At 47.0% G+C, this 16,891-nt stretch overlaps 1 protein-coding gene across 1 annotated transcript in view; it reads right to left on the bottom strand.

The window, feature by feature from the left end:
* The window catches only part of CHERP (calcium homeostasis endoplasmic reticulum protein), a 230,184-nt gene that overhangs the window by 154,675 nt on the left and 58,618 nt on the right, over positions 1–16,891 (bottom strand). The window contains 1 exon segment of the mRNA XM_029614207.1: positions 14,299–14,388. Coding sequence (XP_029470067.1) covers positions 14,299–14,388 — 90 coding nt within the window.

Here is a 16,891-nt window from a genome sequence, read left to right as displayed (position 1 = left end):
CGTTGGCATAATTTACCACTATCGCTGGTAGGTAGGATTCACCTCTACCAAATGGTAATTTTACCTAAGTGGCTATACATCCTACAAATGTTACCCATTCGTATCTCAAAGATGGATGCTAAGTCACTGACTAAAGCACTCCGGATCTTTTTGTGGAGCGGTCGTAGAGCCCGGATTCCTTTGCAGATGCTATATCAACCGGTAAACAAAGGGGGGCTGGGATGCCCAGATTTGATTTCCTATAACATGGCTTGCAATCTACGGCTGATTAGGGATTGGATTTTCCAAACTTCGGTTTATGTACCATCTCTGTCTTTGGTGGCGTGGTATGGGGTTGGATCTCTGAATAGTCTTCTTCATAAGCCAAGGGCACAACTCCCACCTCGTCTAAAGGGTCATCTTTTGGTGGAAACCTGTAGAGATACCTGGTCACAGGTATGTCGATTATTTAATCAGCCTCCGGGGATGTCCCCTCTATCTAATTTGGTGGAGAACTCGTGGTTTCTACCGGGAGAGGGCCTCTCGCCTTTTTTGAGATGGAGTAAAGGGGGTCTTGCATATATATATCAGCTAGTTCACCCTATTCAAGGAGTGCTATATGCATTCTCGGACCTTCAGCTCCACTATGCCATTCCTCAAACAGATTTTTATGCCTATCTGCAGGTTCGGCACTTTATGGAGAGTCACAGGACACACTGGAGTGATGTTCAAAGAACTAAAGCTTTGTTAGACCTTTTTGCAGGACCTATTGGGAAGCCCCCAAAGGTCTCCACGTTTTACCGAGAGTTACGGTCTAACGCCAACCGACATATGACCTTGAAAGCTATATTTGATAAATGGTGTGCTTGGCCGTTGTTTATTCTATCATATCCAGATTTTGTAAAGACATTTTCCGAAATTTCGCTCGTGTCTGTTAATGAAAATTTACGTGAAACTCAATTTAAATTTTTGTGGCAGGGGTATGTCTCCCCGGAGCAAGCATTCCGATCGGGCCTTACGGAATCCTCCCTTTGCCGTAAATGTGGACAATCCCCGGGCTCTTACTATCATGTTTTTTGGGATTGTCCCTCTATTCAGGCCTTCTGGGGAGAGGTGTTAAAGTTTTGCGCCAAGCTCTGGCAGTGCCCCTTACCCATGGACCCTTGTCTCTGGTTGTTTGGTTTTGATTTATCGTTAGCCCTGCCAAAGGATGACCCTTGCTTGCGGCGGTTCCTTCTGAAAGCCGCAGTGATTGGTAAAAAAGCAATTTTAATTAAATGGCTAGACAAGGAGGGGCCATCTTTAGACCAATGGTTTCAACAACTGTTGACGCTATGCACACACGAGATGTATTTTTTACATCACCAGAATATTAAAGTTAACAAGCAGGATGAGGGAATTTGGACCCCGTTTTTGACTTATCTGCAACCATCACCCTCTAGTCACACCCATCTGCAGTCTAGAGGTGATTAGCCACTGTACAGGCCATTATCTCATCCTTAACTGCATTACAGATATATTACATCATGCATTGCCCTGTGTTGCCATGCCCCTGTATGGTCCAGCCTGAGAGGGTTTGGAGTGATGCACGCGGCCCATGGGGACCATTTTCTACTACTACTTTGCTATTACAGTCTTCCCAGATCTTTCCATGTCCTGAATGATCTTGCACCAATTTGTACACGGTTACGTCCTGGAGTAGTTTCTTGCTCACCGATCTTTCCATCTTTCCATGTTTCCATGTTCCTGCTTCCATGTTGGTGTAATGGTATATAAGTCTTAGATTTTTATTACAGTGCTGTTATTTTTTAGTCTTGTTTGATGGCTGATACACTATGCTCGGGAGGGGGGGGGGGGTAGGAGGAGGGAAGGGGATGGGGGGAAGGGGTTGAAATCAGGATATTCGACTCCACCCTTTGTTTTATTTAAAGGTTTCGGGGTCATGCCTGTGTTACTGTTACTGCTTTATTGTACTATTCTTCTGGTATGAGGTATTTTGTACTGCATAGTTCTGATAACATTTGATGTTTGATCTCTGTTATGTGTTCTACAATAAGAGTCTTATCTTTATGTATGTTGATATCCGATGTGATATGCTCCTGTTGAAACTCAATAAATACAATTTAAAAAAAAAAAAAAAAAAGAAAATAGCCCCTGCTATTACTAGCAACAGTAACATGGAATAGACTTAGTTTTTGGGTACTTGCCAGGTTCTTATGGCCTGGATTGGCCACTGTTGGAAACAGGATGCTGGGCTTGATGGACCCTTGGTCTGACCCAGCATGGCATGTTAAGTTCTTCTTATGTTCTTATCACTCTTCGTTCCTCCTTGATGATTGATGTATGCTATTGTGGTCGATGAACCAGGGGGCGAAAACATTTCAGAGCGAGATGAACCGCTCTGCTTTCCAGGTGATTGATCGGCCGTCTTGCTTGCTCTGGCATCCATTGCCCCTGAGCCAATTGAGTTTGGCATACAGCCCCCCAGCCGGAGAGACTGGCATCCGTGGTAATGATTATCCACTGTGGTATCGCCAATTCTACTTCCTGTAGCAAGTGATCCAGACTGAGCCACCAGTCCAGGTTGCCCCTAGCAACTTCCGATAGAGGCAAGAGAGTTTGAAACTCCTGCGACACTGGCTTCCAATGGGAGAATAACACTCTCTGTAAAGGTCACGTATGTGCAAAAGCCCAGGGTACTAAATCTATAGTTGATGCCATCGAGCCCAGGACCTGGAGATAATCCCTTGCTGTGGGAAGTGGAAGGCAACGGAGCTGCTGTACCTGAGAAATGAGAGTTAGTGCGCGTTCCTGACTAAGGAAAACCTTGCCCACTCTGGTATCGAAGCGTGCTCCTAAGAAATCAAGCGTCTGAGAGGGAGCGAGGCTGCTTTTGGCAAAATTGACCACCCATCCAAGAGAGCTTAGGAGGTGTAACACTCTGTCGACTGCCAGTCTGCAAAGATCCAGGGACTTCGCCCGAATGAGCCAGTCATCTAGATAGGGATGGACCAGGATTCCCTCCTTCCGTAGGGCTGCCGCCGCCACCACCACCACCATCACCTTGGTGAAGATGCGAGGAGCGGTTGCCAGACCAAAAGGTAGGGCTCGAAACTGAAAATGTCGTCCGAGAATCTTGAAACGAAGAAATCGCTGATGATCCCTGTGGATGGGGGATGTGAAGATAAGCCTCCGTAAAGTCTAAAGATGCCAGGAATTCTCCACAGTGTACCGCCACTATAACGGAGCGCAACATTTCCATTCTGAAGTGTGAGACCTTGAGGGCCTTGTTGACTATTTTGAGATCCAAAATCGGACGGATTGAATTTTCCTTTTTGGGAACTACGAAGTAGATGGAATAGTGGCCTAACCCTTGTTCCTTCGGGGGCACCGGGAGGAAGCCCCCAGGTCCTGAAGCCTGCTGAGGGTCTGATGCACTATATATTGCTTCATCACCAGACCGCAGGGGGAGAAGAGGAACCTGTCTCTTAGGGGCTGAGCAAATTCTAAAGCGTAACCGTGTGGTAGAATATCCAGAACCCAATGGTCTGAGGTAATTTTGACCCACTCCTCGCAGAACAGTGAGAGATGACCCCCCCCCCCCTATTCTGGGAGTCGAGGAGTGGGCCGGTGACCCTTCATTGTGTTGATTTGGAAGTGGAGCCTTGGGACAATCCATCCCGAGAGGGTCTACGTCCATGAAAGGAATGGGACCAGGACTGCGATCTTGACAAAGATGGCTTCTGCGAAACAGGTCTTGACTGACGGAAATTACCCTGGCCCCGGAATCGGTTCCCAGCAGAACTGAATGCCCTACAGGTCCTCGGATGGTCTTCTGGAAGTTTGTGTACTGTGTTCTCCCCCAGGGATTTGATGATCTGCTCTAGATCCTCACCAAACAATAACTTGCCCTTAAAGGGGAGAGATCCCAGCTGAGTCTTGGACGAAGAGTCAGCCGACCAGTTACGGAGCCAGAGGAGGCATCTGAGCAGAGACCGCTGATACCACAGATCTGGCCAGCACCCGGAGAACATAGAGAGCATCCGCACCATAACCATGAGCTTCCCCCGACGGTAGTTCTTGAGTACTGAGCAGCTGCTGAACCCATCTAAGACCTGCTCGCTACATGAGGGAGCTACATACCGCAGCTCTGACTCCCAAGGCTGACACCTCAAAAATTCTCTTGAGGTATACTTCCAGCTTATGGTCCTGTTTGTCCCGCAGGGCGGCTCCTCCTGTCACCGGAATGGTAGTTCTCTTCGTGCCCGCCAACACCGACGCATCCACCTTGGGTACCTTGAAGAGCTCTATATACTCCTCAGGGAGAGGGTAGAGCTTGTCCATAATCCTTCCTACCCACTGACTAGCTTCCGGAGAATCCCATTCTCTGGACAATAAATGGAGCAGCATAGGGTGAAAAGGAAAAGTTTTTGCTGGTGGATGCAGCCCTGCAAGGACGGTATCCCCCTTCGTGGTCCCTGCACTGGTGCCTGATGGATCCTGCAGCGCATCAATATCTAATTCCGCTAGGACATGGGGAATGAGAGGGTCAAACTCATCTCTCTGAAAGAGACGTAAGACCCTGGGATCATCCCCTTCCACCTGCATGTAAGAAACAAGATCATCTTGGTCCTGATCAGGCAAGGTAGGTGCAGGAGGATCAGTAGGAGAAGGTCCAGGAAGTACAGGATTGGGAACCACCTGAACCCGTGAGGACCCTTGAGACACCCCTGCAGCATCCTAAGTATCAGCCAACCTGATCACTTTAGGGGGAAGGGGGCCTAAAGCTGAAACCTCTTGCTGATTAATACTGGCCAAGTAAACCTTGTGCAATAACAGCACGAAATCAGTTGAAAAAGGTTGGGAGGGATTAGGCCCAGGAGGAGGATTGACTGGATTGTCTCCCGAATCTGCTCCAGAAGCTGGAGGGTTAACCAGAGTCAAAAAGGGTAGGGAGGGAGAAAGGCCTGCGTCTGCATCACCATTTGGCTGCGTTGCAGCAGCCGAATCTGAAATCAAAATGGCCGCCATTCCCGCGCCCGACGGGAACAGGACCGACCCTCCAGATAGAAGGCGTGCCTGAGAGCGCGAGTTAAGTCGTTCGGCTGCCCTCGAGGAACCCTCCCTGCTGGGGAGGCACCTCTTGCCAATGTCCTAGCGGGAGAGCCGCGTCCCGGGCTCCCCACACGTTGAACATCGCGAAGATCGCAGCATGGGGGAAGGAAAGAAGTCAAGAAGCCTACAGAAAACACCCCCGGAGCCTGGCAGGAGCGGGTAAGAGCTACTGTAAACCTCCGCTCATAAAGAAACAACGACCTTGCTTTTAGTTTTTTTTTAAACATTTTTTGGAAACAAACAGAGGAATGTCGCTTCTCTGCTAGTACTGCCCCGAGGAATGCGGCCTCTCAGAGCAGTAGGTCGTTGTGCAGGGGGAGAGGCAGGACCACCAACTTACACCCCTGCAAGCCAGGAAATCTGTCAAGTGTGTCCCAGGACTTACCAGTTACCCTGAGACCTTGAAAACCTAATGCAAGTTCTCAATGCAAGTTCCAAATTCACTGACAAAGAAACTATTAATTTTCTCTTTCTTTTTTTTAAGCTTGATCCATTCAAGATAATTGGAGAAATTACTTACCTGATAATTTCGTTTTCCTTAGTGTAGACGGATGGACTCAGGACCAATGGTATGTACAAAAGCTACTCCCAAACAGGGCGGGAGGCTGCCCTTGGCACACTTAGCACTGCTCTTGCAAAGGTTGTCTCCTCCCGAGCCTGGACATCCAGGCGGTAGATCCTGGAGAAGATGTACATGGAGGACCACGTTGCCGCCCGACAGATCTCGGCGGGCGACAGCATCTTGGTGTCCACCCAGGATACTGCCTGGGCCCTTGTAGAATGGGCCTTGACTTGAAGAGGTGGGGACTTCCCTGCCTCTACGTAGGCAGCCTTGATTACTTCTTTCATCCAGCAGGCTATGGTTGCTCGCGAAGCCGCTTCCCCCTGTTTCTTCCTGCTGTGAAGGACGAATAGGTGGTCCGTCTTTCACACAGATTCTGATCTTTCCAGGTATCGGACTAGAAATCTGCTGTTTAGATGGCGAAGAAGGCGTGAGTCTTCCGAGTCCTTATGTTCGTCTGGAGATGGCAGCGAGATGGTTTGGTTTAGATGAAACTGAGAAACCACTTTCGGTAGAAAGGAGGGGACAGTGCATAGCTGTATGGTTCCCGGTATGAATCTGAGGAACAGTTCCCGACAGGATAGCGCTTGAAGCTCGGAGATGCGATGGGCTGAACATATTGCCACTATGAATGCAGTCTTCAAGGTCAGGAGCCATAGTGATAGGCCGCGTGTTGGTCTGAAGGAAGTTCTCGCTAGGTAGTCTAGTACTAGATTGAGATTCCATAGGGGCACCAGCCACTTTAATGGTGGTCAGATTTTGTTTGACCTCTCTCAGGAACGGCAAACATCTGGATGGGTTGATAGACTGATGCCGTACACTTTGGCTCTGAAGCAGGCCAGCGCGGCCACCTGAACCTTGAGGGAGTTGAGAGATGACCCCTTCTTCAAGCCATCCTGCAGAAATTCCAGGATCATGGTAATTTTGACTGTCTGTGGAAGGATCTTGCGGTCCTCACACCAGGCTTCGAATACTCTCCATGTTCATATGTAAGCTAGTGATGAGGAGAACTTGCGTGCCCGAAGCTAGGTGTCAATTACTGCCTTAGAGTAAACGCTTTTCTTCAGGCAAGTCCTCTCAAGGGCCAGAACGTAAGAGAGAAGAGAGTTGGATCGGACCTTGCTGGAGAAGGTCCCTGTGTGGAGTTAGGCACAGAGGGTTCCCCACAAGGAGTCTTCGCAAGTCTGCGTACCATGGCCTTCTTGGCCAGTCCGGGGCCACTAGAAGTACTAGTCCCCTGTGGTGTTCTATCTTGCGGATGATCCTGCCCAGTAGTGGCCATGGGCAAGTCTTCCTGTGGCCAGGTCTGGACGAGGGCATCGATTCCCTAGGATTGCGGTTCTTGTCTGCGGCTTAAGAATTTGGGAACTTGGGCGTTGGACCAGGTAGACAGTAGATTCATGGCTGGGGTTCCCCAGCGGTTTACTATCAACTGGAAGGCCGTGGTCGACAGCATCCATTCCCCTGGGTCTAGGCTCTCTGCTGAGGTAGTCCGCAGAGACGTTGTCTTTTCCCGTGATGCGGGAGGCTGAGATCCCTTGCAGGTTTATTTCTGCCCATGCCGAGAGGGGGGTCTATCTCCAGGGACACCTGTTGGCTTCTGGTTCCTCCCTGGCAGTAGTTGTAGGCAACTGTTGTGGCATTGTCCAACATGACTGACAGACTTGCCCCAGAGTCTGTGGCTGAATCGTAGAAAGGCTAGTCTGACTGCTCGGGTTTCCAGTTGGATTATGTTCCATCCCGCCTCTTCCTTGTCCCATTGTCCCTGGGCCGTCAGTTCCTGACAGTGGGCTCCCCACCCTCGCAGGCTCGCATCCGTGGTGAGCAAGATCCAGTTCAATGGGGCTAGTTTTACTCCCTTGCTCAGATGGCCTTCCTGTAGCAATCATTGGAGCTGGGTCCGGAACTCTGCTGGTAGATGGAGGTGAATGGAGTAGTTCTGGGACGTCCAGCAGCCATGTCGGGGACAGAGGCATGCAAATCTAACCCCCCCGGGGAAAAACGGAGGGTCCTTCTCCTCTGGGGAGACAATCTGTGCACAGGCCCTCCATCGAAAGGTGCACGCACACGTGGCAGGCCGAGCCCCGGGGCATCCCGATCGGCACAATGATTGCAGCAGCAAGACCAAAAAACGCAGCGAAAAAGTAGACAAAGGACGGCACATTTAACCGGCCTGAGCCGGAAAGAGAAGGAGAGTCTGAGCGCCGATTAAACACATTTTTTTTTAAGAAGGAAGACTTGCCCGCCACTGTCCATGGTTCTGGCCCTGCTGGGGTGAGTGAGCGAGCCAGGCTTCCCGGTATCACCCCAGGCTGCTTAACTTTACTTACAGGGTCCTCAACCCTTAAAAGCAGCTGCCTCTGAACACCATGCTCCCCTCAGGACCTTACAACGCAGTCTCCTGTCTCTGACCTTTTTTTTTTTTTTTTTTTTAACCTAATTAGGAATTAAAGGAACAGACACAAAACTCCCAATTCCTTTTTTTTTTTTTTTTTAAAGTAACAGACCAGACTAGGATTTTGAACCTCCACCATCTGCTAGAGACAGAGAAATACTGACAGGCTGTAGGTGGCACCTTAGGATATAGGGCAGAGCTTGTTAAAACTTCTCTTTCTCCATCTGCTAGATGGGAAGCAAAACCCAGGAGTCTGGACTGATCCTGGTACGTACAGGGAACTGATTTTCACAGAGACTGAGAAATAATAATCCATTACTTTGTTAAAAAAAAAGCTGAGAAAAGGAGAAATTACTACTTACCTGATAATTTTCTTTCCTTTAGTGAAGGATGGGTCAATCCCAACGAGTGGGTTATGAACCTCTGCCAGCAGACGGAAACAGAGCAAAAGCTGACATCACAGCTATATAATCCCACCCCAAAATCAGCCTGCCAGTATTCTCTGGAAAAGCTAAACTGTGGTCAAAACTGATTATATTTGAACATTATCAGCAACAGGCAGCCATTCATGTTTCTCAACCAACAAACACTGAGCTCTGCCAAAAGGAATATATCTAGCAAACCAAGGGCTAGAGAGAAGGCACTTACCCATTGTCAACGAAGTGCAGGAATCACACTCTGCATAAGTCGCCCTAAGAAAAGCTAACCACAAATTCAAACATCAGTAGCTGAGGGCAGGTCTGGGATTGACCAACCTTTCACTAAAGGAAAAGAAATTATCAAGTAAGTAGTAATTTCTCCTTCCTTAGTGCTCGGGTAGGTCAATCCCTACGCGTGGAATGAACCAAAGCAGAAGGCTGGTCCATTAAGCAAGCAGTCTTGTAAAAATTCCAAAATCAACGGACTACCCACCTTGAGCAGTTGAGTACCTTGCTAAGAACACTAGGTCTCAAAGACCCTCCAAACTAACATAGTCTAGAGAGACAGAAAATTTCCGGGCCCGAAGAAGAGTGGAAATTACTGCAGGTGAAAAACCCTGCTTCAATAACTGAGCCTCTTCAATGGCCAAACCATAAGACAGAATCAACCTGGATCCTCGTGCAGAATGGTGATCCGTCCAACATGGTAGCCTTAGGGGACTGCCCACCAGACATCTCTGGAGATCATCATACCACGGCCTTCAAGCCCAATCTGGAGCCACTAAAAAGACAGTGTTGGCTTGACTTGCAATCTTCTGGACCAACCAACCATCAGAGGCCAGAAACGCATAGAGAAGGGACCACGTGGCTACTCCTGAACAAGAGCGTTGATGTCCATCACTTTTAAGTCCTGCCTGCGATTAAAGAAGTGTGGAGCTTTCGCGTTGTTGAAGGTTGCCAAGAGGTCTAGATCCAGTAGGCCCCAGCAGATCACCAGGAGCAGAAAGGCCAGCTCCCATTATTCTGGGTCCAGGTTTCTCCTGCTGAGGTAAAATCAGCTCTGATATTGACCTTTCTTGCAATGAGAGAGCTGGATGGATCTGCTTAAGAGATGCTGCTTCACCCACACTATAAGTGCATCTATCTCCTCTGACACCTGCAGACTTGGTTCCACCTTGCAATTGATGTAAGCCACTGATGTCGCACTATCGGACATTGTCCGGACCACAAAGCCTCTAGCCACGCGGCGAACCGCAGGCATGCCCCACTTGTGCCTCCAATGTGTTGATGTTCCACTGTTGCTCTGCTGCATTCCAGCGCCCTTACACCTCAAACTCCTGATAGTGACTCCCCCCAACCTGGGAGGCTCACATCTGTCATGAGTACCAACTAATCCAATGGTGTCAGGGAAATTCCCTTCCTGAGATGGTCCACATATCCAACTGGGATCTCACCTCTAACAGAAGCAGCCTCACCGCATAGCCCATTGAAGAGGGCGCATATGTGCCCTCACAGAGGGAGCCACTTCTAATGCGGCAGCCATCATGCCCAGGACCTATAGATAAGACCACCCGGTTGGACAAATGGAGTTCCTCAGGGATCTAACTCACAGCATCAACATGTGGATCTAAGATTCTGGCAGAAACACTCTGCCCTGCCTTGTATCAAATCAAACCCAGAGATACTCCAGAGTCTGAGATGGCTGCAAATTGCTCTTGGTCAGATTCACCACCCAACTTAATTTCTGTAGCAAGGAAACCACCCTGTGGAAAGCACAAAGCCTGTCTTGGCTCGAATGGGGTGAACTAGAATGCCCTCCTTGCGAAGAGCCGCCACTACCAGCACCACCACCATCATGACCTTGGAAAAGATTCTGGGCGCCATGGCTAGTCCAAAAAGCAAGGCCTGAAACTGGTAATGACGATCCAGGATAGCAAATCGGAGGAACAGCTGATGTTTCTGCCGGATGGGAATATGCAGATACATCTCCATCAGATCCAGAAGTACTCCGCTGCTTGGACAGCCATTATGACAGAGTGCACCATTTCCATCCTGAAATGTGTGACTCGTAAATGACAGCCGACATCCTTGAGATCCAGTATGGGCCGAAACAACCCTTCCTTCTTGGGCACGACAAAATAAATGGAATACCTGCCTGTATTTCACTGCAATTCAGGAATGGGAATCACCGCTTTGAGATTCATGAGTCGTATTATCACTTCCACTTCTACCCTCTTCTGAGGGGAGTTGCTTGGTGAATGCTAAGAAATTCTAGAGAATACCAGTTCCGAATTACTTTGATCCAAAATAATCTGGACCAACCTGTGTTAAAACCGGGATAGGTGGCCACCTATCTCCTGCACCACCAAGTGAGCCCACAAACCTTCACTGGGAAAACCAAAGAGCTCCACCTCCGGAGCCTGTATTCTTGCGAGGACCTCAGGGGCCAAATGACCTGTGGACAGGATCTCTGGGAGGAACCTCCCATATAAGGCTGAAAATGCTAGTATTCTCAGGAGCAGCTAGTCGCCCAAAAAGATCCAGCAATGGGTTTCTTGTCCTCTGGAAAATGAGGGACACGGGTCTCCCCACATTTACTTGCCATTTTTTCCAATTCACTGCCAAATAAAAGCGAGACTTTGATAGGCAGCTTAGTAAGGTTGGACTTTGAAATAGTATCTGCAGATCAGTTGCACATCCACAGCTACAGCTTGGCCGCAATAACAGAAGCACTTCCTCTGGTGGCTGTATCTACAAGTCACAGCCCACATCACAAAGAAGGCAGCCCCTGGTTCTACCATAGCTTGAAAATCAGACTCAGCACCATACGATTCTCGACAAAGATGCAAGGTAACCCGAGCTACCAAGGAGCAACAAGAAGCAATTTACAAGTTCATTGTCACTGCCTCAAAGGCTTACTTCAGGACAGCCTCAATCCTCGTATACTGAGCATCCTTCCAAGCCAAACCTCCCTCTACCGGGATTGTGGTATGTTTCGTGACAGAACACACTAAAGCATCCACCCTAGGGAAACACAATTCTCTCTGACCTACATATCCAAGAGGTATAAATCTGCCAAGATGCTTCTCCCTTTAAAAGATGCCTCTGGCGCACTCCGTTCCAGATCAGTCAACTCCTGGATGGCATCTAAGAGGGGAAAGAAACAAGAAGCCTTGGGAAAAGTGACTAAAATAGGATCCTTCATCTGCATCCCCAAGGAGTCAGGTCCAGCCACTCTGAGGGTCTTCAGGGTCTGAGATATCAAACCCAGTAACTCATCTCTCTGAAAGAAGAGGAGAAGAGTTCTATAAGGCTCCAAACCTGGAGAAATGTCCCCCTTCCTCACCAGGAGAGGCACACCCATCATCATCAGTATCATCCTGATCCACCTGCATGCAAACTTTTTCAGACTGCACTGCACCCCGGCGTTTGACCGTGGAGACAAGCGGAGGAGCACTCGGAGCACACAACGCTACCTTAGTAGGCACTTCCGCTTCCGAAGACCAGCCCTGTAGGAATGTCTGCAATCCCTGGAAGAATTCTACCCAGGAAAAGGAGGATGGGTCCATTCCAGGCTCCACTGGCCCAAACCTGACATCCTATGAGTCAGGGACCCCTAAGGACTCGATCCGTGGATCAATCAAGGGAGGGGACACCCCTGCCGTGTCTCCCTTGGTCGCTCAGACTGAGGAGATTGACCATCAGCAAAATCAGGAGGCAGCAAATCTCGCCGCACATCCAAGCAGCGCTGACACGGGCTTAAAGAAAGCTCTGGCTGAATGGCCCTGATGTGCATGCAGCACAGATAGATGCTTAGGTTTCTTCACCATGGGCGCCATGCAGACTGATGAAAGCTCGCACCTAGCTTAATCATGCATATAAGTGCACCTAAAATGGATGCACAAAAAAATGTGCGTCTAAACCTACAAGCCTAGACCGCTCGTCCAACTAAATGCCCAGTACAGACACCTAAACTGGACACACAAGATATGCAACCAGAAGGAAGAATGCCCAAACTGGACACCCAGACGAGAACGGACGCCCACATAGACACGCAAGCATGTGTAGACAGCATGCAGCAAAAAACACACAAAACCATCCTGTGGTCTACCAGTCGCCAAAATAAGAGAAGCCTAGGAGCAGGGCCTAGCCAAACAGCTGCTCAACCCACCAAGCCTGTACTCTATCTCACTTCACAGCACTCCCTATAGACATTTATTTATTTATTTAAAACCTTTTCTATACCGTCGTTTAGTGATATACCATCACAACGGTTTACAAATAGGCACATGAATAAATTTGAAATAGATTTTACTTTAAACAGAGTGTGCCGAAGTTGTTCAGATACATGATTCAAAATATTATAAGCTATATGTAGTGTGTATTGAAATTCCCTTTATGGGCTAACCATATATGCGATATACTGTAATTCTTTAACTTAAAACTTAAGTGTGATAAAAATAAAGGTAAAGAATGCATATATGTTATCTGGTGACTTTTGCCTATGTATAAGTCCTTTTCTAGTTTTTAGTACTACCTATTCCCCATTCTCATTTTGAAAAGCTTTTTTGAAAAGCCATCTTTTTAGGCTTTTTTTGAAGAGTTTATGGTCTCTCATTAATCTTATTTCGGGTGGCATTGAGTTCCATAATATAGGGCCGGCTAATGATAATGCTCTTTCCCTTACTTGTGTCAGTTTAGCTGTCTTTACAGAGGGTATGGTTAGTAAGGCTTTATTTGCTGATCTGAGATTCCTTTGGGGAATATGTAGTCTTAATGCAGTGTTTAACCAATCTGTATTTTCTTCATTGATTAGCTTGTGGACTGTGCAAAGCGTTTTAAATTGTGCTCTTTGTTTGATTGGCAGCCAGTGTAATTCCGCAAGAGTTTGAGTGATGTGGTCCCTTCTACTTTTTCCAGTCAGAATTCTGGCTGCAGAGTTCTGTAAGATTTGGAGTGGTCTTAGTGTTGATTGTGGTAATCCAAGGAAGAGTGTGTTACAATAGTCTGTGCTAGCGAAAATAAGTGCTTGAAGAACAGTTCGAAAGTGTGCTAGGGTCAGTAGTGGTTTTAGCCTTCTAAGGACCATTAGTTTTGCGTACCCCTCTCTGACTTTCAATGATATATGTTGTTTGAGGTTGATTTCACTGTCAATTATTACTCCTAGGTTTCGAGTTTTTTCGGTTAGTTCCACTATCTGATCGTTTCTAATTTTGATGGGATTCTGGATTAATTCAGTTTTTTTTTCGTTCAAGCAGGACAGCCAAATGCCGAAGAAATGGACCCTTCTCCTGCTGTCTTCCTTTCGCTGTCCTTTTTTTTTTTTTACTTAAAAAAAAATATTTTTTTTTTTTTATTTTTTTTTTTATCTGAGCTTGGCCCTCTCTGGCTGAGAGCAGGAAGGAGTTCTGGTTACAAGAGGAAAAGGCTAAAGCCTCTCTCGGCCTGCAACTGCTAATTGGAATTTAGCTCCATGCCAGTCAAGGCTACCAGGCTGAAGGCTTTCTACTGAGGGAGGGTCTGCACACTATCACCTCAGGAGGCAAACAGTGCTACATAGACAACTCGTCTTTCCGATATCTCCTTTCCAACTTCTTTCTTCTTATCTTATTTTCTTTTTTACCCACAGGCAATCCCCCAAAGGGAAACGCATGTCCACCATATGCTGGAGATGGAGAATAGTGGCAAGCTCATGTCGGGACTGGACTATATGGCCATGACATCAGCTTTTGCTCAGTCTCCATTTGCTGGCAGAGGTGCATAACCCACTCATTGGGTTTGACCTACCCGAATGCTAAGGAAACATTTAAATAGTACCCAGAACTCACCTGGTACTGTCCCAGCCCGAGGGCAGGGCTCTGTAATTGCTGAATAATGGGCTCATCAAAGTAGCCATTCTTTTCCCACAACTGAAGCAGCTGTAAAGAGACAGGTAAAAATAGACAGCAAATGGTTACAAGCATCCGTTTTTATACAATAAATTGATGGAGAAATATTTACTCATTAATTTTCATTAATCCTGCTACACCAGTACAGTTCAGACCCATCAGGTGGATTATGTTCCCCTACCAGCAGATGGAGGCAGAGCACATCAATTTCCTTCATAACATCATTACCTCTATGTATAGATGGTGCAGCACTTAGAAAAATCCAGTATTCCTATGTCAAAGCACTGAAAACAATATTCAAATTGAGAACAAACCTTACTATGTTTGGAGAGAAAATAGTGGATGTACCAAAAAAAAAAAAATAGGCAGAAGAATAGGACAGAAGCCAAAAAGCAGACCTGCTTTTCTGAAACATATACATGCACTACGTAAGTGCCCACTTCCTGAGAGCATCCTGGACTGGTGTAGCAGGATTCATGGAAAGAAAAAACAGACAGGTAAAAACTTCTTTCATTCATCGTGCTACAACAGTCTATTTCAATCTCAACAGGTGGGAAGTACCCAAGTCCAACTACTTAGGTAGGGAGGAAGTAAAAGCCTTCTTGACAACCCCAGCTCCATAAGCGGCACCCTCCTTAGTGAGAGCATTCAATTTGTAATGCTTTACAAAAGAACATAAGGAGGACCAAGCAGCTGCCTTGCAAGCACTGTTCCCTCTGCATACATGCCAGGCTGCACACAACTTTTCTCGTGGTCACGCAGAACTTTCATCCCCCCCAACAGGAAAACCGGCAGGGCTGTGGTAGAGCCCATCCCACCACTACCCGAAGAGAAGAAGAGACTGTTGAGGACATGGTGGAGCCCAGCTCACCATGGCATGAAGAGACCCCAAAACAGAGAAGGACCCGCAGCCTACGTGCAGGGCCGCCACTAACATCTTGCATGGTTCAAGAGAGGCCCAGAGGGGAGAGGGAGACTAAGGCCCTTTAGCGAGAGAAAGTTGAGATTGTATGTGAGAGACAGCATGTGAGAGCGTGCATGCATGTGTGTGAGAAAGCATGTGTGTGTGTGAGAGAATATGTGAGTGAGAGCCTGTATGTGTGAGACAGCATGTCAGAATGAGAGCCTGAGTGAATGAGACAGCATGTGAGAACCAGTGTGAAGGTATGAAAGAGTCTGCATATGTAAGTGAGAGCTGTGTGTGTGAGAGACAGCATGTGAGTGGGAGCCTATGTGAGAGAAAGAGAGCACATGCAAGAGCCTGTATGTGAGAGTCAGCATGTCAAGAGTGGAAGCTTGTGTGTGAGAGAGCATGTGAGAGTGACAGCAAATGTGTGTGTAAGAGAGATAGCATGTGAGAATGAGAGCCTGAGTGTATGTTTGAAAGAGGAAGGGAAGAAGACAGGTGGAGAAACAAGAAACAAGAAAAAAAAATCCCCTGTAAAAGGAATTGGTAAAAGACTGAGAAAGGGAATCTGGAAAAAAGCCTGGGACTAACCAAGTAACCAACTAGAAAAATAAGATGCTAATCACTAAAAATTCAATTTTTAGTGATTAGCATATGTTATCTTTGGGAATATGCATTACATATTTGTATTTTTTTTCTTTTTTCAGTATTCCACTGTTCAGCGTCTGGTTTCTGAGGCTTTCCATTTTATTTTTGGCTGCATATTTCTGTTTCTAATTTGTAGTCCCTTATTCTGTATTAGGTAGGGGTCTGTCTTGTGTTCTGCATATATAACTGAGATGCAGTATTTCTGCTGGCATGCAGTTTTTCTATAGGGCTTTGTAGCAGTACGGCTGGTTCTGTTAACTCCAGTACGTAGTGTATTAGTGTTCTAGGATATAGTATAATGTTTCCATTGCTGCCATGTCATAGATAAGGCACTGCTGTTTGAGTCCTGAAATAGTGCTGGGATGGTAAGGCAAGGTTCTAGGTATCTTTTTTGCAGGGGTTTGGGTTACTTCTCAAAATGTTTGGCAGTGAAGGGTTTGCAGTTACTAAAATGAGTGTGTGGAAGAGGAGGAGAATTGAATGTGTATTGAGGAATAATAATAAGTTGTGTATTGTTTCTCTGTTCCTAATGAGGAAATGCTGACGGGTTGTGTATTGACCCACAGACTCTGATCATCAGGAGACTTCCTTCGTTAAGAAATGCATATGCCACCTAACACATAGATATCAAGCACTGTGATGAATGTGTACTCAGGACACAGGAAAGTAATACACATCAAGGAAAGACAGAGGAAATACCTTATATGGTCAAAGAAAAAATGCTGGTGTGTTCAAGACAGGAAAAGGTATAAAGTTGTGACTGAAGCAGATGATCACTGGCAGTATCTTTTGTTTGCTACTTTGCAGGCAGCTGGCAAAGATCTGATCCCAGGACCTTCAGAATCTTGCATGTATGTTTAGTAAGATTCTGTAGTTGTTCCTTTACTCCTCTTGCTAATAAAAACTTTGTTTAATTCTAAAAAAAGACTGCCTAGAATGCTTATTTAAGAAACCAGATTAACAGCATGTGCGTGAGTC

The sequence above is a fragment of the Rhinatrema bivittatum genome, chromosome 8 (genome assembly GCF_901001135.1).
Source record: "Rhinatrema bivittatum chromosome 8, aRhiBiv1.1, whole genome shotgun sequence".
NCBI lineage: Eukaryota > Metazoa > Chordata > Amphibia > Gymnophiona > Rhinatrematidae > Rhinatrema > Rhinatrema bivittatum.
This window is presented reverse-complemented; position numbering and strand designations above follow the sequence as displayed.